Source organism: Mus pahari, chromosome 17, assembly GCF_900095145.1.
Source record: "Mus pahari chromosome 17, PAHARI_EIJ_v1.1, whole genome shotgun sequence".
Taxonomy (NCBI): Eukaryota; Metazoa; Chordata; class Mammalia; order Rodentia; family Muridae; genus Mus; species Mus pahari.
The window spans coordinates 48177419-48203635 of NC_034606.1; the positions used below are offsets into that span (position 1 = coordinate 48177419).

General features: G+C 48.2%; 1 protein-coding gene across 2 annotated transcripts; it reads right to left on the bottom strand.

The window, feature by feature from the left end:
* Window positions 1–1649: 1649 nt before the first annotated feature.
* On the bottom strand, window positions 1650–26157 carry Poldip3 (DNA polymerase delta interacting protein 3). Of its 2 annotated transcripts, XM_021216547.2 has the most exons (9): window positions 26010–26157; window positions 13915–14305; window positions 13275–13361; window positions 10955–11050; window positions 8766–8945; window positions 8191–8268; window positions 7094–7223; window positions 4782–4848; window positions 1650–3686 (listed from the first exon to the last, which is right to left on the bottom strand). In XM_021216547.2, the coding sequence occupies exons 1-9, from the start codon at window positions 26066–26068 to the stop codon at window positions 3512–3514; spliced, it is 1263 nt and encodes a 420-aa protein (XP_021072206.1). In that variant the 5' UTR covers window positions 26069–26157; the 3' UTR covers window positions 1650–3511. The 2 variants fall into 2 exon arrangements, with proteins under 2 accessions (XP_021072206.1, XP_021072205.1); XM_021216546.2 differs by lacking the exon at window positions 13275–13361 and having other exon boundaries at window positions 26010–26147.
* Window positions 26158–26217: the final 60 nt, after the last annotated feature.

The window sequence follows — 26217 nt, forward strand, 5'->3', positions numbered from 1 at the left end:
GACACCGCCACGCGTCACCCATGCTTGGCAGATATTTAAATTTTTCCAAATTGAAGTGAGCCCAAATAAACTTTTTCCCAGCTGGGCATGGCTTTAATCCTGGCTGAGGCAGGAGGATGCTGTGTGTTCATTAGGGTTACGGTTGCTGTGATGACACATGACTAAGAAGCAACGTGGGGAGGAAAGGCTTTATTTCCAGTTTCATGTAGCAGTTCATCAGAAGCAGCCAGAGCAGCAACTCCAGCAGGTCAGGAACCTGGAGGCAGGAGCTGATGAAGCCTGCTGACTTGTCTCTTGTAACTTGCCAGGACCAAATCAGCCCAGGGAACTTAAAGAAGCCAGGACCACCAGCCCAGGGACGGCCCCACCCACAATGAGCCAGGCCTTAATCACTTATTAAGAAGATGCCCTACAGCTGGGACTTAGAGACATTTTTTTTCCAGTTGAGGTTCCCTCCTTTCAGGTAACTAGTGTCAAGCTGACATATATGTGGGTTTGCAGGAACAAGGGAGCTGGTGTCTTGCTCTGGAGAACTTAAACTCACAGGAATACTTTACAGTGGACGGGTGATCTGTGGCATCAGGAAAGTAGCTCTTTGTTGACGGGGACAGAATGGTACTTGGAAAGGGACAGCTTGAGAGCCTTCTGCTACGGCCCAGCCATGTGCTCAGAGCCTGTCACTGTGAGGTGGAAAGAGACACCTTCAGCTCTGCACCCGCAAGAGCACTCAGAGCCAGCAAAGGGATTTCCTGCTCCCAGACAGCTTCCTACAAGTTCACCAGCCTCCATGCAGAAGCTGCTGCCACTGTGCTGGGAGGGGCCAGGGCCCCATCAGGCTGGCCAGACCTGGCATTCATGTGGTACTGGTGTATGTGACAAAGTTAGAACAAGGCAAGGCTTGCTCCGCAGTGTAACTGTTACGGTGAAGCCTGAGTGGCATTAGAGACTTCAAGATGGTAGAGACGCCAGAGGCATGGACATCTGACAGAAAGCTGCATGGGAGAAGTGGAACCAAATAGGGAGTTGTTGCAGAAAGCAAATCTGGAGGGGCAGAGCTGTCCAAACTCTCGGAATCTTAAGTCTCCTTCAGTGCACACGGAGCCACGGGGTTTGGTGTTTGTACTGCAAGGTTTCCGTCTTTCTTCTGGCCCAATCTTCCCCAGCCCCATGGGAATGTGCACTCTTGAAGTGCACATTATCGGAAGTCTATATATAATCTCTGATCTTAAGAATTTACTTGGAGGCTGGAGAGATGATTCAGGGGTAAGACCACTGGCTGTTCTTCCAAAGGACCAGGGAAGGTTCCTAGCACCTACAAGGCAGCTCACAACTGTACTCCAGTTCTCCAGGCACCATCTAGTTCTCTTCAAGCATCAACTATGCCCATACACTTGTGTACTTGCTTGTGTGTATGTGTGAGTGAGTGAGTGAGTGTGAACAGCCGAGAGCCAACAAGATAGCTCAGTAGGTTAGGGTGTTTACCCTTAAGCCTGATAAAACTGAGTTTCAATCACAGAACCCATGTGGTGGAAGGAAAGGACACCCTCAGGTTGGCCCCTGACCACCACACATGGGTCATGAAATGTACACACACCCAATAAATATAATAAAATCCATGAAAAAAGACATTCTAGCTCAAAGTTAGGAATAACAAACATTTATTGAGAAGTGGAAAGTAAACAAGCCCCCCCCATCCCACAATGCCTTTCTCTCCTGAACAAGACACAAATAAGTAATGCAAGGGAGTGGGGGACATGAGGGTTGGCCCACCTTCTTTTCTGTTTCCCAAGATGACATTCTGAAATGCAGGAGGGGCAAACACCCTACTCCCCAAAGTACCACCTGGCCAGGAGGGTGAGGCTGACTGGGTTCCAGTGTGCCCCAGCACGCCTGGCTCACAAAGAGTAGGGGAACCAGGAAGGGCTTCAGCCACCCTACTCTACACAAAGCAAAAGCCATGCCAGCTGTTCCCAGTGGCAGAGAGCTAGGCCCTAATGTCTAGGGGTGTTCTCTTGGGCCAGGAAAGGGCAAACACAGAGGAATGTCTTCAGTTTCTGAGAAGAATTAAGTTTGTACCCATTTAGAAGGGTGTAAGAGGCTCTTTAGGAGTGGACACCGCAGATGTCATTCCTGGATTCCTTTGCTGGGCAACCTTAGAGCTGAAGGACTGATTTTGACTCGAGACCCTTCCAGCTGGGCATGGGCTAGGATCTAACTCAGGAAATAAGAATTAGTTGAAGTTCTCTTTACTGGGCTAGCCTTGAATGGGTCACAGTACCACAGCTTCCTCTACTTCCCCGGTTTGTCCCTTTACAGAATGCATAACTGATATTGTGTGCCCTAAGGATCCTCTCCACCTATGACAGCTTAGCATCTTCTGTTCCCACTGTCTGGGGCCTACTGACCAGCTCTGGAACACTGCTACCTGACACTCAGCACCTGCCCAAGTCCACAGTTCCACTCTAACAATGCAGGAGCACACTGTGTAAAGTAACCCATCAGCTTGCTCAGACCACTCACCAATATGGGTCACTGACACTGGCACAGACAATGCCCTGGTGGAGGCTGCACTTCGGGCAACCCTGACTGCTGTTCTGTAGATAACTGAAGCAGAGCCAGAGCCAGCCAATGGTTCTGAGTCAATCAATCTCCCCCAAGTCCTCTGTGCTACAGCCCAGTGTAGAACCTGGAAAAAGGCTCAACCAACTTGAAGCTGGCACCCGCACCCAAACCAAGCTTTGATGTTGCCCTATCAGGTGAGAACCAAGAGGGCTAATAGGCACAGGTCTCTTCCTCACTTCCATATGGAAGCTGAGAGAACTCACCCAAGGCCTTTGGCACAACACTAACAAGGGACCATGAATGCTGGGATGCCTTGTACACTGCCCAAACCAGCACAGACAGCCAAGAGCTGGCAACACAGCCACCCTGCCTGCCTGTCACAGAGCACTGCACACTGGCAGTTAGGCCTGAAGGGGACAGTGGTGAGAACACAGGAAGCCAGTGGCCTGATGCATCCCCCAGCTGTCCTGGTGCAAATGGCAGGAGGATCATTGTATTCCCTGTTTTGTGTGAAAACTTCAACAGAACAAGAAAACTCTTGAAAACAAAACATAAAAAAATAAAAAAAAAAAAAAAAAAAAAAAGCAGTCTTTCAACACTTTCCTGCACCCTGTGTCCCATGGGGCCACAGAAGGCCACCCAGGGAAACAGTGCACCATATCTAGGGAAGAAATCAGCTAGGGGCCGAGGGTAGGGGAGGCACACCGACAAACACAGCCTACCTTGGTGATGAATGGAGGAAAGAGGAAACATACTACAGAAATGGAACACACAGAAGGGCAAGGTGTAAACAACACAGAAAGGTGGGTCCCGTCCAGCGAGGAAGCTCTCCCTGGCACCTCGTCCCTTGTTCAGGGGGCTTCAGTCCGACAGCCTGTTGGTCTCAACTTTGCCTTGGGAAACAGAGCCACCCTCCTCTGCCCTGTTTCTGGCTGCCTCGCTCCCCTCCTCAAAGTTTGATTTTGAATTCTGTGGGTTGTGTGGTCACAGAGGCCCCCGAGGACTTGAAGAGTGCTCTGAGAATGGTGTCGGGGTCCACTTCGGCAGGAGGGTTGGAAGAGGCAGGGTTGCCCCTCCGTGGCAGCTCACTCTCCTTTTTCACTGAGGGGCTGTCACTCAACCGCCTGTGAGAGCAGAAAACCCGAATCCCTGTCAGCTTTCCCTAGGTGGTGCTGGGTCCCCTGAGCATCTTTGGGAGCTAGGCATGGATGGGCTCCCCACATCCCTCTATCTGACTCCACTGATTGGAAACTGGCATTTTCCTTATTTACTGTTAAAACAAAACAAACCCTAGCTACAGCCTGCTGAGTGCCCGAGTTTCATATCTGGAAACTGCATGTTCTTCTGGGTGGTCAAACAAGGTCACACATTACACAAATCTTTCAAGCCTAACCTAAGTCAATCACATTAATTCTGGTTAGCCCGATGATTGGGCCATAAAAAACTTCAGCATTTTTATTTTTAAAATTTTAAATTATGTATATGTATGTATCTGTGCATGTGTGTACAGATGCTCACAGGTGGTTTTGAGCTGCCCAACATGGGTGCTGGGAGCCACCCCTGGGTCCTCTTATAATAGCGGTGCACACTCTTAATACTCAACTATCTCTCCAGTCCCTTTCCAAAACATTTGTAAAGCACAACTTATTTCTGGGACAGTCTTACAGATTTGTCCAATTACCCTCCATCTATTATCTAGATTTGACTCCTGTCTCTGCATGTCCAAGTCTAGGCATGTTTCTATTCTAGGCCTACCTGGCACAATTCCACCCACCTTGGTATGACTCAGCTTCACCTTGGGTATATTTACTTTTTCAAGAAAAATTCTACTCTGTCAGCCTCAATATTCTATGCACCTCAGGCTCAAAAGTCTCAATAGTGAGCCAGGGGCATATGCCCAGGTGTCGTCCAACATCACTGAACACAGTCAGCTCCAGGGAAGTGCAGTAACTTGTTTACCATGGAGATGGCAGATATACAAAGCACATATGAGCGCTTGCTTTCCATTTCCTTCAGAGGTGCTGGACAGTCATATTAATCAATATGACTCTGTACTCAAACCCTGGAGACAGTTTGAGACAAACCCCTTGGTTCTAATTCAAGCATCCTGAGTATCAGAAAAGAGGTGAGTGCAGAGCAAACCAGCAGGGATTGTCCCAACCCACACCCCCAGCACTTACAGCAGAGACTCTGTCCCAACCCGCACCCCCAGCACTTACAGCAGGATGGGTTGGTCTGAGGTGATGACATTTCCATTCATGTGAAGGTTACACTTCATAGGTTGCCCTGAAAATCAAAAACGAAAAGGTTCCATCAAGAGACCTGTTCCTCATCAGAGAAGGATCACCAACTCCATGACCAAGGGTCAAATTCTACCACTGAAGCCAGGCATGATGGCACAGCTCAGAAATGTAAATATTGAGACTCTGGCAGAAGGATTCCAAGTTTACAGCCAGCCTGGGATACCTAGTGCAGGACATACAGAAGAAACTACCTAGCAGGTCTAGGGGTTCAGCTAACTGGTTGTTTTTTGAGTGTGCATCGTCCAGAGCTGTGAAGTCCGATTTACACCTTAGATCACACTAAGTCTCCACCTATTACACCCCTGGGAAGGTGGCTGAGGAGTCTTTCCCACTCCAACGTTTCATCCTTTGTAAAACACATGATCACCAAGTATGGCACATGTGTGATGAGAACAACAGGCTTGGTTGGGAGGACCTCTTCGAGGCTAAACCAATGCTACTGCTGCCTCTGAAAACCCCACATAAGTTCCATTGCTGTAAGAATACAGCCTCAAGTATTTCATCAGAGCAACAGAAAGGACACTAACACACGTAGGGTTATTTAATAGTTGATCTAATTTTAGAGTTGTGTTTCAGGGCAATGTTACACTCTGCATCACAGCGCCTTCAGGCTGTAGTCCCTTTCTCTCCAAATGGAAGGTTCCCAGCACCCCAAATCAAAGAGGCTAGCAGCGCTACTTTTCGCAGCAGTGTTCACTCGTAAGTCCCTGTCATGTTTTGGTGAATCTGCCCTGCCTGGAGCTGCCTCAGGGTTATGACATCTGTCATGTGACACAGTAAGAAGCATCAGAAGTGTGTGTTCTGGCTGCCCCACAAATCACCTATCTCTCTCTGGTGTGCCTACTGCCCTGAAACACAACACTAAAATCAGATTAACTAATAACCCTATACTGAGTTTGTTTAAGACAAGTTCTGATTTTATAGCCTAGGCTGTCCTGAAACTACGCAACCCAGGCTAGACTGTCTCAGACATGGTGCTCAGGTATGAGCACCATGTTTAGCTATGATGATATAGAAACGGTCACATGAATTAAGAGTTTCGTTAGTCAACACTGCTAGTTAAAGGTCCAGAGTCAGAGCTGTAGGTCAGTGGGAGGGTGTTTGCCTCTCATGTGTTAGGCCCATGGTTTGATCCCTAGCACTGGGGGAAAAAAAGTACCACAAAATTAAGTTGCCCTATTGGTGTATGCTTGTAATCTCAGCCCTTGGGAGATAGAGGCTGGAGCACTGCTTTGAGTTTGAAGCCAGGCTAAGTAAGCTACAGAGGGAGACCCTGTTGTGTGCAAATACAACCACTCCCATCAAAAGCGGGACGGGCGGCCCACAAAGGGGAGCCGTTCCAACAGTTTTGGCACCACAGCAGCATGTGGCCTCCCACATGGTAGAGGAGCCTCATCCCAGGTCCGAATGCTTGCACTTAACCTATGTTCTGTCCCCCAAGCCTTGCGAGCATATGAAGAACCTTTACAACTCAGGACTTAAAAAAAGAAAAAAAATATCCAGTTGGACAGTGCACATGCCTTTAATCCCAGAAATTGGATGACAGAGGCCTGAATTTGAGGCCAGCCTAGCCTTTAAATAAATAGAGAGAGAGAGAGAGAGAGAGAGAGAGAGAGAGAGAGAGAGAGAGAGAGAGCGCCAGGGCTACACAGAGAAACCATGTCTCAAAACTCAGAGACAGACAAAGAATCCCACGATAGACCAAGCAAAGAACAGACGCACATGGCAGGTAAGCACATAAAACATGGTCAGCACGGCTAGTCAACGGGAATGCAAACCATCTTTGCTTTCCTCCCCTCCCTGCTTCTAGTGCAGAGCCCTGGTCCTCAGCAGCCCACAGCACACCCACAGCACACTCACAGTGAGCAAGCAAAAAAGGAGCAAGGCCCAGAGCTCCCAACAGTGTAGCTTGAGATATAAACAAGAAGCTGTGTATTCACTGGTAGATCTTCCCCAGAAGCCGAGACACTCCTGGCCTCTGAGACCGCCCGCATGTGAAGGGGGAGCTGTGGCACTCGGCTTTCCCAACACGACCCTTTAAGAGACTCATCCACTGAGTCGTGCTATTCAGATAGTACACAGCAGTGCCTCTTCCTGGTACCCAGAAGCCCTAGAAGGCTGAGTTCCCCAAGATGTCTTTGTACCAATGTCGGAGGATAGTTTAATCCCAAAAGCTCACTGCTTTAAAACAGAGAGGGGAGCGTGATGGCAGCCTCCCCCTAACCTACCATCCAGACATCGGTTGTTGTACTTCTTATAAGCAGTGATGGCGTCATCCTTCTTCACAAAGACAACTTCTGCTACCCCAGGATGGACTAGTCGAGCCCGCTTGAGAGCTCCACACACACAGAAGAGCTCCTGCAAAGGACAAGTGAGGTTGGGAGGGAATGCAGACCACCTGCCACTCACACTCTCCAAAGACTGCACTGCAGCCGCACACCCAGGCTTTCAGGGGGGCCTTGTCTGCAGGTATTCTTCACTTGCTGTACAAGGGACCGCCCACAAAGTGCCCTGCCCCAAGTTCTCCCTGTGCAGTTCAACAGTGATAATACTTAGGGAATTTCAGAGAGCTCTGTGTTAGAACCGGGCCCAGGCTTATCAAAAGGTTTTCAGAGACCTCTGAGATAGACCCACAGAATGACGGTTAAAGGCAGTGGCTAATGCATCATGGAGAGGGCGACTTGCAACTATGGATGCTGGTGTCCTACTCTAGGTGACTGACAGTCAAGGCTGCCTGATGAAGGGGTTCCCAGAACATGGCATGAGACTCTGAGCACCAAAATTAGGAGAATCCTAGCAAATAAGACACAGGCGGCCAATGGGTGTTGCCTGCTGTTCTCAGGCTGTGTCCCCTCCTAGCTGGCTTCCTGTCACAGTCTTTGGGACACAGTGTGGCATTAAGTACAAGTGTAAGCTACACACCTGGCTTCAACTGAACTCATCTTTGAAGGAATGCTCTATACATGCTATCTTCATATGTAGTCTCCACATCTTAGAGACAGGAGAGGCAGAGGCCACAGAGGGTATACCATGTGAAGATGGATCAGAGTGGCAAATCAGAACTTAAACCTGAGCCGGGAGTGGTGAGGCAGGCGGAGCTCTGAGTTCAGGGCCAGACAGATCTACAAAGTGAGTCCAGGGTAGCCAGGGTTCTGTTACACAGAGAAACAGTGTCTGGAAAAACCCAAACCCAAACCAAACCAAAAGCCCTACCCTGAGCATGAGCATCCTTTGAGTTCCAGCAAAGCATTGCCTGCCATGGTCCTAGAAACTCATCCCACAGAAGCAGCCATGACTAAAGGTCAGATGCCATGGCGGTACTTACAACTATGTCCTCCTCGGTGACTCGAGGGTGCAGATTATTCACAGTCATCTTGGTGCCTTCCAAGGGACTAAGCACAGGCTGCCAGAGACGAGCATGAGCAGCGTTAGAAAGCAACATGTGTCCCCCCCTCCCCCCAAACTCACTGCAGACAACTGGCCAGGAAGGCACAGCAGAACCCCATTCAGAGTGCGTCCATCACACCTTGGACAGTAGAGGCCAGGAGACTCCTGCTCCTTCCTAGGGGATCCAGACCCTTCACCCCACGCTTCCACACAGAATGCTAACTTTGCTTCTAGAACCCAGTCAGTACAAATGGTGTAGGCTTAAATTCCTGAGAGGCCCAAGACACCATCTCCTCCTGGTTCTCAGTACTTTCTCCTGGGACCCTCATGCCACGTAGTGTGCTCTCTCTACAAGGGTCCTCACTGCCCAGCAAGCTCACTGAAGACCAGCAAGCTCACTGGTTTATTCATTGCAGAAAGGGGCGATAACATGCACATCATAGAATGTTCTGAAGACCCTCTAGGGTACACTGACAACACAGGCCGACAATTTAGCTGTAGCTTTCACCTTACCTCAGCAGGTGGCAGCTCTTTGGGAGGCTCCTCCTTGTTCACCAGCGTCCGGGACATGCTGGTCAAGGCTTTGGTTCGAACAGAGGAGGGGAGAACAGGAGCGGTGTAGGCATCATTCTGGACCACTTTTGTGAGAGGGAGGGCCTTGGACATGGACAGCTTGGAACTGCTCAGTCCAGCCTACACAAACAGGAAGAAGAGTCTGAGAGACCAGAGATACAGGCCACTGTCTGATGAGCTAAAAAGAACAAGCTAATGCTAGACCCCCAAAGGCTCAGTCCAAGCACAAAGGGTAAGGCAGCTAGTACACCAGCCAGCAATGCACACTAGGGAGGAGCAAGAGAAAAGCAGAGAACGCAGTGACCGGAGCCCTTGCTGGGAAACACAGAAACCACTTCCCACAGCAAGAGAATTTCATACAGACCAAGAAACTCACTCAAGAGCCACGGAAGGACCAAGGTAACGCTACCGTTCCCTCCTCCATTCGCCCCCTGCCTTACTTAGTTAGTAAACAACTTGTCCCGGACCCCACCCACACACCCTTCCCAGATAAATCTGGAGTTAGCCAGGACCAATCAGTTACTTGCTGACATAAATACAGCCAATCACCACAAAGGTCAAGTTGTCCCTACTGTCCTTTTTTCCTACTTCAGTTTTATGCTTTAAAAGGCCTGTGTGCTACCTGCTGAGGGTCTGGCCACATCTCTAATTGATCAGCCTGCAGCAAATAAACCGTTCCTGCTTGACTTGTCACCATGGACATGACCTGAGACTCAACAACCACAGGCTCATTTACAGCTGGTCAGAAGGCCAAAAGCCTGAGGTCAAGCTCATTCCTCCGGAAGTGTCTAATAGGATGGAAGGATTATCAGCTGACGGATGGCTGAACACAGAACTCTCTTTTCATTTTCTTTTTTAATGATTAATTTTTCTTTTCTGTGCATTGGTGTTTTGTTTGCAGCTATATCTGTCAGATCTCCTGTAACTACAACTCACAGATGGATGTGAGCTGTCATGTGGTTGCTGGGAACTGAGCCTAGTCAGTGGTCTTCACCTTTGAACCATCTCTCCAGCCCCTAGGAACTCTTAGGAAGACACAGAACTCCTCGCTTTTGGTCTCTGACCTGGCAATGCAGAGGCACCATGAACAGTCAGCCTCTGTGGCTCCCAGCTTACTTAAGAAACTTAGCACACACAGACCATCAGAACCAGCCCCTCCAGAACTCCGGGTGTGATCCCTTGGAAACAAGCTCCTCCTACTGACTTGCCTACAAAGATGCATGAACTAAAGCAGCGGAGTTCTGCTGCCAACTGAGCGGGAAGAAAGGAGGGATGCCACAGCCAGGTAAGTGGAGGGCAGGCAGCAGGGTCACTTCACCAGACTCGGGCTGGTCGGGCTGAAGCATCTTCCCCAGGGCAGGCTCCGCACTCTGAAGCCACTTTCTCTCTCAAGAGCCAGGGCGATGCCCTGGGAGCTATGCTGATCACTCAGCAACTCCATGGACTACTTGGGTACAACCCATGTACAAGCCGGGTAACGTTGAATAGGTTCATCTACCCTCTATGTCAGACCCATGCCGCTGAGGAGGAGCAGGGATCTCAAATGAATCACTGTAAACACTTTTCCACCTGGAACAGGCAATGGACTAAGCCAGCAGATAGCCAGGCAGACCCAAATCGTCTCATTACTGGAAGTAAATGAACTGGCATCACTCAACCTCACAACCACTGTCAGACCTTATTTAGTACCCAGGAGATTGCATTACAGTTGGGGTCCTGGCCAGAGCCGTGTCTCTGCAGCAGGAGCTCCCTCAGGCTCCCAGACAAAGCGTTCTCGCTTCTCTGCTTCATGTCTGACAAGTGCCCTTAACTGATGTAGCCCAACTTCCTTGACTTCCTGGTAAACTTACACTGCTCACAGTTCACCAGCTGCTGTACTGTTACAGTAGCAGAAAATGGACTCAGACACAATTCCCTTCAAGTGACTCAGTCCCCTGGGACTGCAGCTCTTCATTGTCACTGCATAGGACCTTGACACCCCAGTATTAGCAATCTTAAAACCAAGGAACTCGCTAGTTACAGCTCTAAAAAGCTTATAGCCCAAATTAATGAGAGTCCACAACCCCACCCATCCATCCACTTAATCTGATGTACAGAGTGCAGCAAGAAAAAGAAAAAAATCGCCATACCATGTGGTGAACAAGGCTGCCCGTGGCTGCAAACTTCATCTGCTTAGTAGGGACAGGTGCCACAATGTCATCATCTTCATCTAGGTCATACAAGTTCTGAGAAGAAAGAAACAGTAGCTGGGCTAGGGAATGTTGCTCAGTGATCCCTAGCACCCTGAAATAAACAAATCAATCAGTTGGATAAATGCTAAGACAGCATGCAGACCCTCAATACACATCTGAACCAAGAGCAGACAGAGCAATGGCTGCTAAATGAACAAGGACTTAGGAAGGAGTGCGACACACGAGTACAGGGAATGAGAGGACGTGTGACCGAAGGCTTCATGGGACTCTTACCACAGAGCCCAATAACACCTGCTAAGGACTACTTCTATGTATAGGAGCTCAGAATGTAGCCCAGCTGGCCTGAAACTCAATCCTCCTGCCCCCAGCCTCCCAAATACTTAGCTTATGGCCAGAAATACCTTTTTATAAGTAGCAAATGTATATGCAGAATCTCTACAACATTTTATATTCAGTTAGTGACACAGTCTGAGGAAGGAAGTCATTGTGAGATAACAAAGTATACTTATACTACTTACACAAACCTAGAAGGTAAGATGTAGAGCTTACTGCATAGCTAGTCTGGTATACGGTAGGCAGTCTATCACTGAGCACAATGTCACCGTGAAGTACAAGACTGTATCAATTGGCTTGGAAAGTCATCCCAAAGTCTGGTCTGTTGGAGTAAACCTAAACCCTACAAAGAGTTTTTTCCCAAAGATGTTCACAGTATAGTATTTCTGGAAGGAAAAATGTCAACTCCACAGATCAGTCAGTTGTTAAAGATGTTACTATAAATCTGAAACAAATTCTGAAGGAAAAAAGGAATATTAAAAAATTGGGAGCCAGGTGTGGTGGCGCACGCCTTTAATCCTAGCACTCAGGAGGCAGAGGCAAGCGATTTCTGAGTTTGAGGCCAGCTTGGTGAGTTCCAGGACAGCCAGGGCTATACAGAGAAACCCTGTCTCGAGAAAAAAAAAAAAAAGGGTAAGAACATACTCTCAACCCTACCCAGGTATTAAACAAAGAGTAGCAACAACAAATGAAAAACCAGGAAGACTGGAAGAGTGGGTCAGTGGTCCAGTACTCGTCTAGCACCGGAAGGCCCATCACATTCCCAGCACATCACAACAACAAAGGCAACGATGGGAGCTGGAGGGAGGCTCAGCGCTGGGAGCACTTGCTGTTCTCTCAGTTCCCAGCACCCACATGAAGGTGTAACTTCAGTTCCAGGGACCTTCTTTCTGACTTCCGCAGCAACAGGCATACATGCAAACAAACACTGGTACACTTTAAAAGCAAACAAACCTCTCCAGGAAGCTCCAGCAGATTTTCAGTAGTGCCTGCTTTCCCCCATTAGACACATGCATGTTTATAGATCACTATTTGATTTTCCTGTCTTCTACTGCCCTTTATGCCTCTCCTCTCTCAATACCAAGTTTCCTCTCAGAGGCTGGAGCAGCTGCTTAGATGGTAAAACACAAAAGCCCTGGCTTCATTGGCAACACAACGTATCAGGAAGGTGGAGGCAGGAATATCGAATGATGTTCATAATGAACTAGAAACCAGCCTGACTACATGAGAGATGGCTCAGCAGTTAAAAGCACTGACTGCTCTTCCAGAGGTTCTGAGTTCAAGTCCCAGCAAGCACATGGTGGTTCACAACCATCTGTAATGGGATCTGACTGTGACAGTGTACTCACATATATAAAATAAATAAATCTTTTTTAAAAAAGTTTCTTTTTGGAGACAAGGTCTCCCTATGTAGCTGAGGCTGTTATAGACGTTGTGACTCTCCTGGCTCTGCCTCCCTGATTATACATACATCATGCCTGGATAAAGAAGTTTCTTTTTTTAAAACAAGGTCTGTTTCTGTAGCTCAGGCTGTCCTGAAATCACTATATGACCCAGGTAGGTCTCAAATTAATGAGCTCTGAGCCAACTTCCAAGTACTGAGCTTACAGGTATGAACCATCATGTCTTCTAAGGGGCTTCTGCTTCCTTTTTCTGCAATAGCACCTCACTATGTAGATCAGGCTAGCCTCAAACTCAGAGATTCATCTGCCTCTGCTCCCTGAGCTCTAGGATTAAATGTGTGTGTCATCACACCTAGCACAAATTTCTTCTTAAAACTCACAAATTCCAAAGTGAAAAACCTTCTGGTACTTTGAAATAGGAGCCTTAGGCCAGTCCTCAGTCGATCTACCCTAACAGACCTCGTCAAAGCAAAATGCATGCATACATACTCCCACGTGGGCACCATACACACTCATTCTACCTGTTTAGCCTGGTGGTTATTGACAACATTGATCCTCATTCCAGCAGGATGGGCATGAAGTGGCACCATGGCCTTTTGCTGTGGAACCTAGAAACATTCAGTAGTCACAATCCATCCCAGAGGGCTCATGTGTACTCTAAGTAGGTCAACGAATTTAAAATAGTTTGGCGTAAGCAGCTATCAGCAAAGGTCATGCAATAACGGACCTGAAGAGCTCAATGAATTTGGCTCAGTGAACAAAACCAATACAGTTAGCTTTGCAGTTTCCTTCCTCCTGGAGTGAAGGTGGTTTGGGGTGGCCAGGGCACTGGACAGGCAGTCAGACCTCCTGGGCTCCTGCCCTGGTCCTCCGACTGACTGAGTAATGTCAGACGCACTACTTCCATTTCTTACTCTCTTTTATAAAACTGAAGTAGTAACGCTACTTTTTTTTCTCTACTTTGGTCTCACTTTGCAAAGTCAGTTCATTCTTTTGGAGCTCTCCTCTGAAAGACACCCTGTGCTCCACAGACTGTCTGTAATGCCTTTCTGAAGTCGGAATGTGCTGGATCAACTGCATTTGCCATTCCCCAATTTTCCCTGCATACTTGCAGCTTTCTTCCCAGGTTTCTGAAGATGCTGGAGGGGAGCCACAACCTACCTGGATAGTTTTGGTGAGTTTCAAAGCAGGGGTCACAGTGCCAATGGGCGGGCTTGTGAATGTAGCAGGGGCTCTCCTCTTCAAGCTGATCTTCTCCCGGGCATCAGCCACCTGGCGGGGCTTTGGGGGCAGAGTGCTCTGCTGCTTTCGTGAGTTCAGCATCTCCCTGGCATCCTGGACTTTTCCTTTGATCCGAAACCGGGCATCTTTCTGCAAAAGCTTTTCCCGGGCATCTTTGACACCCAGCTTGAGCCGAGCATCTGAGAGGCCAATCTTCTGTCGGGCATCAAATCTCCGCTGGAAGGTGGCTGTGCGAGCTGGCTGGTTAACAAGACTATTCTGGATTCCAACTCGAGACCGGACACCTCCAATTCCTGGCCTGACACTGAGCCTGCAAACACATAATGAAACAGGAAATGGATCTGGGGTTTAAGAGCAGCCATGGAGGAGAGTCGGAGACACTGACCAAAAAGCTTGTCCTGGAATTTCCAGAACCCTGCTGGCACCCAAATATACAGAAACATAAATACTTCTTTCTTGCCCCAGGCTTTTTTTTTTTTTTTAACTTGGCATCATAAACAAAACCATGGAGAACCCATTACCAGTTAAAACTGTTTGCTTCCTTGATTCTTTTAGTCAACATTTTATATATACCTGCTTTCTGTAGGGAAGGCAGGCAGACCTGGTGAAGCTGCCCCTTAAAACAAATGGTGCCAATATGCAGTCAAGCACCTCTTAGCAGGACTAAGGAAGCCAGCCTGTAGGTCTCAGCACTCCAAAGTCTAACAGAATAAAGATAAAGGATGGACCAGCAGCCATGCATGGCAATGCTTGCAATCAGAGCATTTGGGAGACTGAGGCAAGACTGTTGAGTCAAGGTTGGTCTGAGCTAGACTGCAAGACACAGCTAGAGAGAGAGAGAGAGAGAGAGAGAGAGAGAGAGAGAGAGAGAGAGAGAGAGAGAGAGAGAGAGAGAGAGAGAGAGAGAGAGAGAGAGATCAAAAGCAGAATTCAGCTCAGTGGTTAAGACTGAACATAAGCAGTGAACATAAATAAGTTCAGCTCCCAGGACTGGCACTATTAGAAGGTGTGGCCTGTTGGAGAAAATGTATCCCTTTGGAGGTGGGTTTGAGACACTCCTACTAACTGCCTGGAAGACAGACAGACTAGTTCTAGCTGCATTCTGATCAAGATGTAGAACTCTCAGCTCCTTCAGTTCCATTAATGGAACTCTGAACCTGTAAGTCAGCCCCAATTAAATATTGTCCTTTATAAGAGTTGCCATGGTCATAGTGTCTCTTCACAGCAAATGAAAAAGTGACTAATACAGTGGTCTACAACCATCTGTAACTCCAATTCCAGGAGATCCAATGCCCTATTTTGATACACATACATACAATACATACATTCATAGAAAACACTTATACATAAAACAAGTTAACCTTTAAAAAAAAAAAGCTGTTCAGTAACAAAAAATGTACAATTTTAGAATCTCCTAAAATTGGAAAGGAAGGCTAGAGATGGTGTAGTGGTTAAAAACACTTGCTATTTTTCCTGTCCCCACAACCAACTCCCTGCAATTCCAGCCACAGAAGATATGATATCTCTTTCTAGCCTCTTTAGGTACCACATGCAGAGGCACATACACACATGCATACACATAAAATAAGTAAAAAAAATATTATTTTTAAAAATTAGAATGAGCTGGGGGATGGTGGTGCATGTCTTTAAGCCCAGCACTTGGGAGGCAGAGGCAGGCAATTTGAAGCCAGCCTGGTCTACACAATGAGAGCCAGAGCTACACAGAGAAACTCTGTGTCAAAACAAGCAAATAAACAAACACAACAAAACCACAAAGAAAAAGAAGAGAGAAAGGGGGAGAGAGGGAGGGAGGGGCAAGGGGTGGGGGGGAGACTGAATGAAATCCCATTGATCAGGCCCCATTCCTGTGGTCTGCAGAGGCTGCAGAGGCCACCGGCCCTGCTGAGGGATGCACAGGAGTCTGCAGGCCTCTCTTGCATGGCTTACCTGCCTACTCAACCAGCAGGCCGGGCCTCTTTCCATTCCAGCCAGGACAACCAAGGTGTGGCTGAGAACACAGTCCAGTGGTAGAGGGCGTGTCTAGCATGCAATATACCCTGGCTGAATCCCCAGCACAGTAGTGGGAAAAAAGGATTCAAGGAGACGGAGCCATTAGAGAAGCCAGTCAAAAGGAACGGGGTCTGAGGTATGGAGGACGGCAGCACCCATGATTAGGGAGAATAAAAACAGCTACGAAGCAGAAAACATATGCCTCACTCGATTGGGCTACCCCTGACTTAGGGGCCCACAGCTTGGAAGCCACAGGCAATAGTGGGGTTACTTAAGAGAACCTGACACCACACTGAAGGAGCCCTGATGAGAACTGAGACTCTACTCTTATTCAGGGCGCCCTTACAGGCCTTCTCATAGTCTCTCTCATCTGTTGGTGATGCCCATTAAAGATAAAATAAAAGCTGGCTATGGGTTCAGACAGAAATGCTACTCAAGTCCTACTAATAAACTGAGGAAAACATTTTAATCAACAATGACTACTTAGATCTAAACAAAAGCAAAGGTAGTGAGAGAGCACCCGAGATGAAAATACCCACTGACCTCCTCCTAAGTCACAGACAATCAGATTACAAAAGCAGGAAAGGCTAAGCCTCCAGGTGCTCCACACTGAAGAATGCCTGCATCCAATCCAACAGTCCACAGCCCTACTGGGAAGGAAGACACAGGCACAGCCTGTGGGGTCCTCACAAACAAGCGGAAGCTTAGACATGATCCCACAGTCTGGGAAAAGCAGGGTCAAAGGGCATTCTAGGCAAGCAGTGTGTAGAAAAGCCAACTGTAGCCTATGGCTTGCAAGTTCTCTGCTCCTGCAGTTGAAGAGGCATCTAGCTTTCCCATTTCCCAAACTCAAAATCATTCAGTTCCATTCTCTCTCAGGAGCATATCCTGTACCTCCTTACCCTTGTCAACCTTGCAACGCAGGAAGGAAAGGCCCAGGGGGTGATCACTACCATTCACACACCCCAACTGAATGCACAGTAACTATCATCTGGGTCTGACTTGGAGGCCCTGACCAGGCCTCAGAGCTCTGGGAGCTCTCACTCCTTCTCTGGTTGACAACGTCCTGCAGAGTGCAGCAGCTGCCCGCCCCTGTCTTAGAAGCATGTGATCCTCCTCCTAACACTCAGGTCTGCTTTCCATCTCTCCCTGAACCTGGGGGTGACTCAGGCAGTGGGTAACACGCTCTCCCTCCTGCTCACCACCTCCTTCGTTTTTGTCTGCTTGGTTTTTGTTTGTTCCTTGCAACCTGACCCAGACAGACAATTGTACACATACTGGGCTCCCCTCTTCTTTCTACTGGGTCCGCAACTTTCCCTAGCTGTTCTGGGGGCTTCTTTATCTTTGCTCTGCACTTGTTTCTGCCCCACCAAGCTTGGAGACTCTCGCTTTTCAGTTACTTCAAGTGGTCTTCTCCCATCTATAGACAAACAAACTGGCTATGGAAATATAGGACACTGGGAACAGCCTTGAAGAGACTCAAATGTCCTTTGAATATGGACAGTACGGGTAATAGCCTCAGGTCATAAAATGAGTCAGGCTGTAAGGAGCTCTAACCCTTAGCCATAAAGAACAGTTTAGCCGCAGCCTGACCAGTCTGCTCCACTGGCAGAGACCACATGCCCAGTATAAAAACCCAACTTTCTGATACCTGCATGTCCCCAGCCTCTTTAAATGTGTCCTTCAGCTTTCATCCCTCAGGAACGTTGTGTCCCCTCACTGCTCCAAGAAAAGTAGCCTCAGCAAGCCGAGATCAAGTCTGTCTGTTTTCCTGCCTCATTTTTCAAACTAACAAAGGGAATCTGGTGACATTCTAGAGACCATAACATCAATATTGCCTTCAAAAGTTATGTTATCCAGGGCTGGAGAGATGGCTCAGCAGGTAAGAGCACTGACTGCTCTTGCAAAGGTCCTGAGTTCAAATCCCAGCAACCACATGATGGCCCACAACTGTCTGTAATGAGATCTGAAGCCCTCTTCTGGTGCGTCTGAAGACAGCTACAGTGTACTTAGATAAAATAAATAAAATAAAAGTTATGTTATCTGTATCATCAATCACTTAAGCAATGAAACATTACAGTCAAGAAAGAGGAAGGGGCTAGAGACTGACTGAGAGCATTTGCTGCTCTCGTGAGAGCACCAGAAGTTTAGTTCCTAGCACCCACTTCTGGCAGCTGGCAAGTATCTATCATCCAAGTTCCAGAGGCTCTGATCTCCCCTTCTGGCCCATCAAAAGCACATAAAGTAAAATTTTTTAGACAGTCTCTTGGTGTAGCTCTGGCTGTCCTGGAACTCACTATGTAGATGAGGATGGCCTCGAACTCACAGAGATCAATCTGCCCCTGCCTCCTAGTGCTGGGACTAAAGGTGTGGGATACTACACTGGGTAGATAAATCTTTAAAACCAAACAAGCCACCAAACCCTCCATCGCCAGCTTGTAAATAGGGTCACTGTAATATTCAGGGAGAGCACCCTAGTCCTCGGGACTCGGTGAAGAAGAGATTTGAATGTCCTTCTGCCTATTTAAAACACCAACAAGTAGCATTATTAATGTTTTCAAAGTGAAGATGACTACTGTCCCTAGGTGGAACAACATCTTGGGGTTCTCGTCTTCCTCAGGGACAGAGCACACTCTCCTACTGATCAGGATGAGACTGCACATGAAGAACACTGGACAAAAGTGCTCAGCTGGTCACATAGACACCAAGACAACCTGGACTGACATTTTAATCTATAGTAACGCCTTGCTTGGTGACAGGGATATACTGAGAAATACAGGACAGTAATGAAAACAGCTCAGCATGGCCCTGTCACATAACCCTCGAGGCCACCTTCATACATGCTACCAGTCAACTGTACCTAGGGTGCAGTTGTGCAGGGGAGGATCTGGCAGGGATGTGGGCGCTCGCTGCTCCTGCTGGGAGTAGCTACTTTGCAATTTGATGCGTTCATTCCCTGGTTACAGGCATTCTTTCAACTCCTTTCACAGCTTTGGGAGCTTCTGTGCCCAGCTTTTAATAATCGCATCTCCTCTTTCTGCATGAAAAGACAGCTATTCATCCCAGCAGGCAGCAGCACGGGTTACAAGACAGGCATTAGTCATCTGAATTCTTCAAATAAACACTCCAGCTAGGGACAGGCCTCCTCAAACAGTCAATTATGTTACCTGCCCCAGAACTGCTGAAGAATAGCAAAGTCCTCCCCTATGCGGGGAAGAAGGGAGGTGGGGGTGTCTTAGTCTCACCTCATCTCTAAGCCTGCAGCCTCACATCCCATTCTAGGGACTACTGAATTTCCCAAATACATTCTGTTTTTGTTTTTTGGGTTTGTTTTGTTGTCTTTGGGAAGGTAAGGGAGGGTACCTTTGAACAGGACTCCTTTTTTTCTTTTTTATGTATACAGTGTTCTGCCTGTAAGTATGTTTGCAGGCCAGAAGAGGGTACCAGGTCTCATTATAGATGGTTAAGTGGTTGCTGGGAATTGAACTCAGGACCTCTGAGAGAGCAGACAGTGCTAATGGCTGAACCATCTCTCTCTTGCCCTGAGCAGGACTCTTAGCTGCACCACCTAGGACAAGATCAGCAGTGCAACTCTGCAACAGCTTTCAGAGCCCCCAGCTACTCCTGGGAAGGGACATTGTAGGCCAAGGGTGTGTAAGGAATAGGAACGCCTTGCCTCTCTGGTTCTGTGGAAGACAGAAAACAAAGGCCAGCTCCAGATGTTGGACACAAAAGAGGCTCATCAATATAGCCCTAGTTGTATTTAAATACACCATGGGAGTATGTTAGATAATGTATGTGTTGACATCTTAAAAAAACAAAACATTTATCTGTATATGTGTGTGGCCATGGACGTACCACCGCACAAACGTAGAGCTCAGAGGACAACTTTCACGAGTTTAGGATAGAACTCGGGTTGTCAGGCTTGCTGAGAGACCCTTTAACCTGCTGATCGGTCCTACTGGCCCTGAGATCACTTGGGGACAGGGGTTGTTGCTGTTTTTGAAGACTTAATTTATCTTTTATTTTATGGGTTTGCCTGAATATTATGTCTAGGTACCAAATGCACACAATGCCCAGGGAAGCCAAAAGAGGATGTCAGATCCCAGGGACTAGACTTATAGAGTTGTATACTGCCATGTGGGTGCTGGGAATCAAACCCAGGCCCACTCAAAGAGCCACAGTCAGTGCCCTTTTTTTTTCTTCCTTGAATTCAGAAACCCCCCTGCCTCTGCCTCCCNAGTGCTGGGATTAAAGGTGTGCACTACCACTGCCCAGTGCCAGTGCTCTTCAACACTGACCAGCACTGAGATAATTAATATTTATACAGAGAAAATAAAACAGTTTAACACCAATTAGTAATAAAGACAAGACAGTAGGACACATTCCTTTACTGACAACTTTTCTTCCCCCTTGCTTTTTGTGTTTGCAGCCACATTTCCTTTAGCCTATATCAACAAGGAGTAACAGTGGGGCCAGGATTAGATGGTAGGTCTGAACCTAAATTCACTTTCCTCCACCCACTTCGGCTCCAAAGACTCCTCAAAATGGGACACGAGGCTCAGCTGATCAACTCTAACACACTCTAACTAGACCAGCAGTGATCCCAAGAACTAGACCAATCAAATTAAAGAGAAGGGCTGCCTCAACTAATTTAATCAGAGACTCTCACATCTAAGGCAGAAGTCAACAGGGGGCACAGCTTGTACCTGCACTACAGCTGATGCCCAGCACAGACTTAGCAGAAGGTCCCTTGCCCCTCAAATCACAAGAAACAAGTGTGGGTAGGACAGCAGGGTCTCAACAAGAGGCAGATCAAGTGTTACTCAAACCACTCTTCCCATTCTACAAACACCCATTCATCAAGGCATCTTTCCACGATTTAACAGGGGCCCAGGAAGACATTAACTCCACAAACGCAGTCCGTGCTGGGCTCTGCAACCTAGCTAACCTCCCCAGGCTTTTGCTCCCAGAATGGCACTGCTGTCCCCAGGTCCTGAGTGTACATGGTGTGCCTTGGGTGTGCAGAGTCTGTGGTAAGCCTACGAAGGCTGTTGTCCCTAGCGGAGACTCTGGCTCCTGTCATTTCGACCAGGAGGAGGGTGCCTGCCCCAGGAGCCACACACTCTAAACCACTAAACACAAAACCAAAATTGCCAGAACAGTGAGTGACTCCTTCGAGAAAGCACTAAACAAAGCATTTACTGTGGGAAATGACATTTCCTTACTGTTCAGAATCTGTCTTCACAGAACTTGACGTTGGGCCCCAATCTAGTGTTTGTTGACTGTGCAAGTGAAATGGCATTTCAGGAAGTCTTAACCCTTGCACTGCCTTCAACTCTTCCAAAATAATCCAGTCCCAATCCAATTTCACATAAAAGCAAAATTTTCACACTGGGAAAAAAAAAAAAATCACATCATTTTTCTTCAAGCCTTCAAAAGTGACAGCAAAGAAAGCCACTACCTGGTGAGACAGGCGGTGGTGTTCTGCATACAGGGAAGGGGGAAGGGGCAGTAAAGCAGCTGGAAGGTGAGGCAAGGAAAGCTCCCTGACACCCCACCATTTTCACTCACTACTTACTACAAGGCACATCCTTTGTTTTCTGAGGCAGGGCCTATGCAGCTCCTGCTGGTCAACAGGCCTCCTACCTCAGGCCTCCTATCTCAGGTCCCCAGGGCTGGGATCACAGGCTTGCTCTACCACCCTCAGTTCTAACATGGTACACACTTTTTTTATTTTTTGTTCTTTCAAGATAGGGTTTCTCTGTGTAGCCCTGGCTGTCCTAGAACTCACTCTGTAGACCAGGCTGGCCTCGAACTCAGAGATCCACCTGCCTCTGCCTCTCAAGTGCAAGTGTGTGTGTGTGGGGGGGATTAAAGGTGCGCGCCATCACGCCCAGCTGGTACCCACTTTTAAAAAAAGTTGCCTGGCAGAGTTATGGTTCAGATCTAAATGAAGAGTTGGTTTCTAGATGGTTCTATTTTAGGTTGGCATTGAGGGATTGGGGGTGGGGGTGGGGATCTGGGTTGTCTGTGTAGTTCTAGCTGTCCTGGAACTTTCTATGTAGACCAAGCAGGCCTTGAACTCCAAGAGATCCAACTTTCTGCCTCCAAGTGCTGAGACTAATGGTGTGTGCCACCATGCCTGGCCTGATGGTGCTATTAAGAAGTGACTGGATTCATGAAGGATGAACCCTACCAGCGGGTTACTCCACTCATGAGTTCACAGCTAAATGGGCTGTTAGGGGGAGGCCTACACGCAGGAAGTAGGGCACCTCCTTTGTAAGGTGCATTCTGTGCTTCCACTTCTCCACTCAGATACCTCAAACCCCGAGCTCAAGTACTGTCCTAGCAACGTCACAGCTAACAAACACGGCCTCTCATACACAAGCAGTTCTCTGAACAAAATGCTAAGGGGGCTGGTGAGATGGCTCAGCGGTTAAGAGCGCCGACTGCTCTTCCAAAGGTCCTGAGTTCAAATCCCAGCAACCACATGGTGGCTCACAACCATCCGTAAAGAAATCTGACTCCCTCTTCTGGAGTGTCTGAAGACAGCTACAGTGTACTTACATATAATAAATAAATAAATATTTTAAAAAATGCTAAGAACACCATTGCAAGAACACTATATGGCAGAGAGAGAGAGTGTGTGAGTGTTGTAATATCTAAAATGAATTCAAGACTACCCAGTACCTTCCCCCTTTGAAAAGGGCTTTCCAAACTGTACTAGCAGGCCAAGTGCAGAGCCAAATAAGGAAGCTGGCTGACTAAACAAATGTAAAAACATAGTTTTTAGCAGTCAAAATGATTAAGTCTACAGTTGCCAAAATAATATTAGCTATTCTCAGAGAAATAACCATATCAAGATTAGAAATCCCCCTACCCACTCTGAATTCTGAGAAAGACCACAAACCTCCCTGACCTTGCTAGGATTCCCTGTGATGTTAACAGCTGTGATTTAATAGCTGACCCATAAGTTCAAAATGTACTATTGCTTTGCTGACCAAGTCATAATAACCCACCATGGGGGCAAGCAAAGTGAGGGACTAGGCCAGACAGAGGAAGTCACTATGCAAACCAACCAACGCCTGAAAAGGTTACTTGCTACACCAATGAGAATAAGCCGGTTACCCTATTGCTCAAACCTGCCCCTTACAAAGGTATAAAATGTGTTCTTTGTTCTGGGTCTCTCCTCTGGCCTGTGTGCTGAGGGGAGTCCCCAGCGCGTTAGATCAGTTAAAAAATCCTCATGCGGTTTGCAGCGATGGTGGTCTCTGTGAGGGTCTTTTGACAAACTCCAACAGTGTGTGGCTGGTACACAATCTGTTCTCCATGAAGACGCAAATTTCTCCCTGAAGCTGTCCCCACTGCTTCACATAAGACTACACATCCCAAGACAAACCAAACAGGTTTTATAGATGGCAAGGCATCAGGAACTGGGGGGAAACATCTAACAGCAGAACCTGGTAACAGTTTGCAACCTGTAGGCCTGGGCAGGTTCAGGTATGTTGGACAACCCAGAACCAACTCCACACCATTTACCTCAGGGAAGATCTGTGAGAGTTGTATTCACAGACAACAGTTGAGAAAACAGCAGAGTGGTGTTAATAAACGAATGAGTCCCATATTTTGTGTCCACCTAGACTAGCAATTTTCAACCCATCAGTAGAAAGAGACTCCTTTGGAGTTGAATGACACTTTCACAGGGATTACCTAAGACCATCGGAAAACACAGATTCATTATGACCCGTAAGAGTATGGGAATTAGGTATGAAGTAGCAAAGAAAATAATTCATGGATGGGGTCACAGCATTAGGACAGCCGAGAACCACTGGACTAAACAGTTCTCAGCCTTCCACCACCAAGGGCCACACCCGTCTTGGAATTGCTTTGGGGAATGTCCATGGCCCTCCCTTGGTGCAGGTGTATGAACCAATATAACTGATGTCTGTGCAAGTTTAACACGAAACTAAGATAACCATGAAGAACTGCAAATAAAATAATGTCATGGGGTGTCTGAAACACACTGCTGACCTCTGCAAGAAAACACATTACTAGGCCACCCCAAACTCCTCACTAGTGTGACCTCCTCCCCAGCGCCCATGTAATTGGTTTTGTTTTTAAAAACAATGTATTCCTGGGCATGGTCACTAAGTGACCATTACTCTTGGCCTAGCTACTAATAAAAGATCTCAAAACTTTTTTTTGAGNGTGTATTTATTACATACAGTTGAGCAATGGAAGTAGGGTTATTGCATACAGATACACAAGGAAGCAGGAGTAGTATATACAGCTGAACGAGGAGACAAGGTTGGCCAATCTCAGTAGCAATCTCTGTGAGGGAGCAGTCTTCAGGCTGTAAATGACCAGTAGGAGAAAGAAAGCTAGATGGACATTTTCTTTTTTTTTTTTTTCCGAGACAGGGTTTCTCTGTGTAGTCCTGTCTGTCCTGGAACTCACTCTGTAGACCAGGCTGGCCTCGAACTCAGAAATCCGCCTGCCTCTGCCTCCCAAGTGCTGGGATTAGAGGCGTGTGCCTCTACTGCCCAGCTCAAAACTTTTAAATGGCTTAACCATTGTGGCTGTCAATCTCTCATGACCCAGAAGACATGTGACAATATGAGCTGGTGAGCTGGGTGGCACTGAGATTGGAGGGAGTATAGGGGACAACACTGTTTACTAGACACAGGCGGAGGGAAGGATTGGCACAGCTGAGCAGATGAGTGTCTGTGAAAACATTTCCTTTAAAAAAAAAAAAAGAAAAGAAAGGTTTATTTATTTTATGTATGTGAGTACACTGTAGCTGTCTTCAGACACACCAGAAGAGAGCACATCAGATCTCATGATCCCATTACAGACGGTTGTGAGCCACCATGTGGTTGCTGGGAATTGAACTCAGGACCTCTGGAAGAGCAGTTGGTGTCTTTTAGCTGAGCCATCTCTCCAGCCCCAGGAATGCTTTCCTGATACCTATAGCAGTGTGGCTATATGCTTGCTGACCACGGGCCAACTTATCACTTTTTCACCTGCACATTTATAAAAGCTAGAAATGGTGATCGATGTTTAAGTCTGTTGAGTCTGAATGTCTGTTGAGTCTGAATGTCTCACCTAAAGACTCCAGGGCATACATCCGTAAATACCAATGCCACCATCTTGAATTGTTTTGTCTGTCTTTGCTTGAGGCCAACTCAGTTGGGGCACCCGGTGGCCTTGGGAAAGTCTTTCTCTCTGGCTCCAGCTTTCCCGTTTGTGACACGGGGGACAAGATAATTAAACAACAGCGTAGTGCCTGGAGCGCCAGCTACTCAAGAGACTGAGGCAGGAGGAGGATCGATTTGAGATCAAGAGTTCGAAACCAGCCTGGACAACATGGAGGACGCCGGCTCTCAAACGGAAACAAACTGGCCCGTCATCTCAGCCCTTGAGAAACGGGAGGAGGAGGGAGGCTCCTGGCGTTTTAAGGCCAACCCCAGAGACGCAGCGAGTTCGAGGCCCGCTCCGGCTATGTGAGAGCCCGTCTCAGGAGAAAACAAAACGATCGGACAACCATCACAGACATCACCGTGAAAGGAACAAGGCGCCTCGCCTATGAACGAGCTCTTCGCTGAAAACGGGTCGGGCTAAGAACCGTGGCACAGGAGAACCAGCAGAACCGGCCATAAACAGCTCTGGGCTGGCGGTTCCTCCGCTCATCTTCAGCCCACATCACTCCCAGGGGCTAAAGGCCGAGCGGAGACGGCGCCACCGTGGTCCCCCGGACCCGATCCGCCGGGGAGCAAGGCCCGGACCCGCCCTACCCGCGGCTCGCTTGCGACCGGGCGTCCCAGCAGCCAGTGGACCGCTGGGCCCGCGCGGCCCGGCCAATGAGGAGCGCGGCGGCCGCAGGGGGCGGGCGCAAGCGGCGTCGTTCCCCCGGGGCCGCTCCCTCCTCCGCCCCCCGAACCCCAAGAAGCAGCGAGGCCCCCTCCCCACGAGCCTCGAGGCAAAGGGAAAGGGCCGCTCACCGTCCCTTGGCCGCCGCTCCGCGCTTCCGGATGAGCTCGTCCAGCGAGAGATCGGCCATCTTGCGGCGCGCAGCTAGCGGAGAGCGGAGGAGAAGCCGACTGCGGCGAGCCCGCCCCGCGGCCGGAGTCAGCAGCCGCTTCCCGACAGCCCGGGCGGCCAACTCTCGCGACAGCACCAACGAACGCTCGAAACGGAAGGCGTGGCACC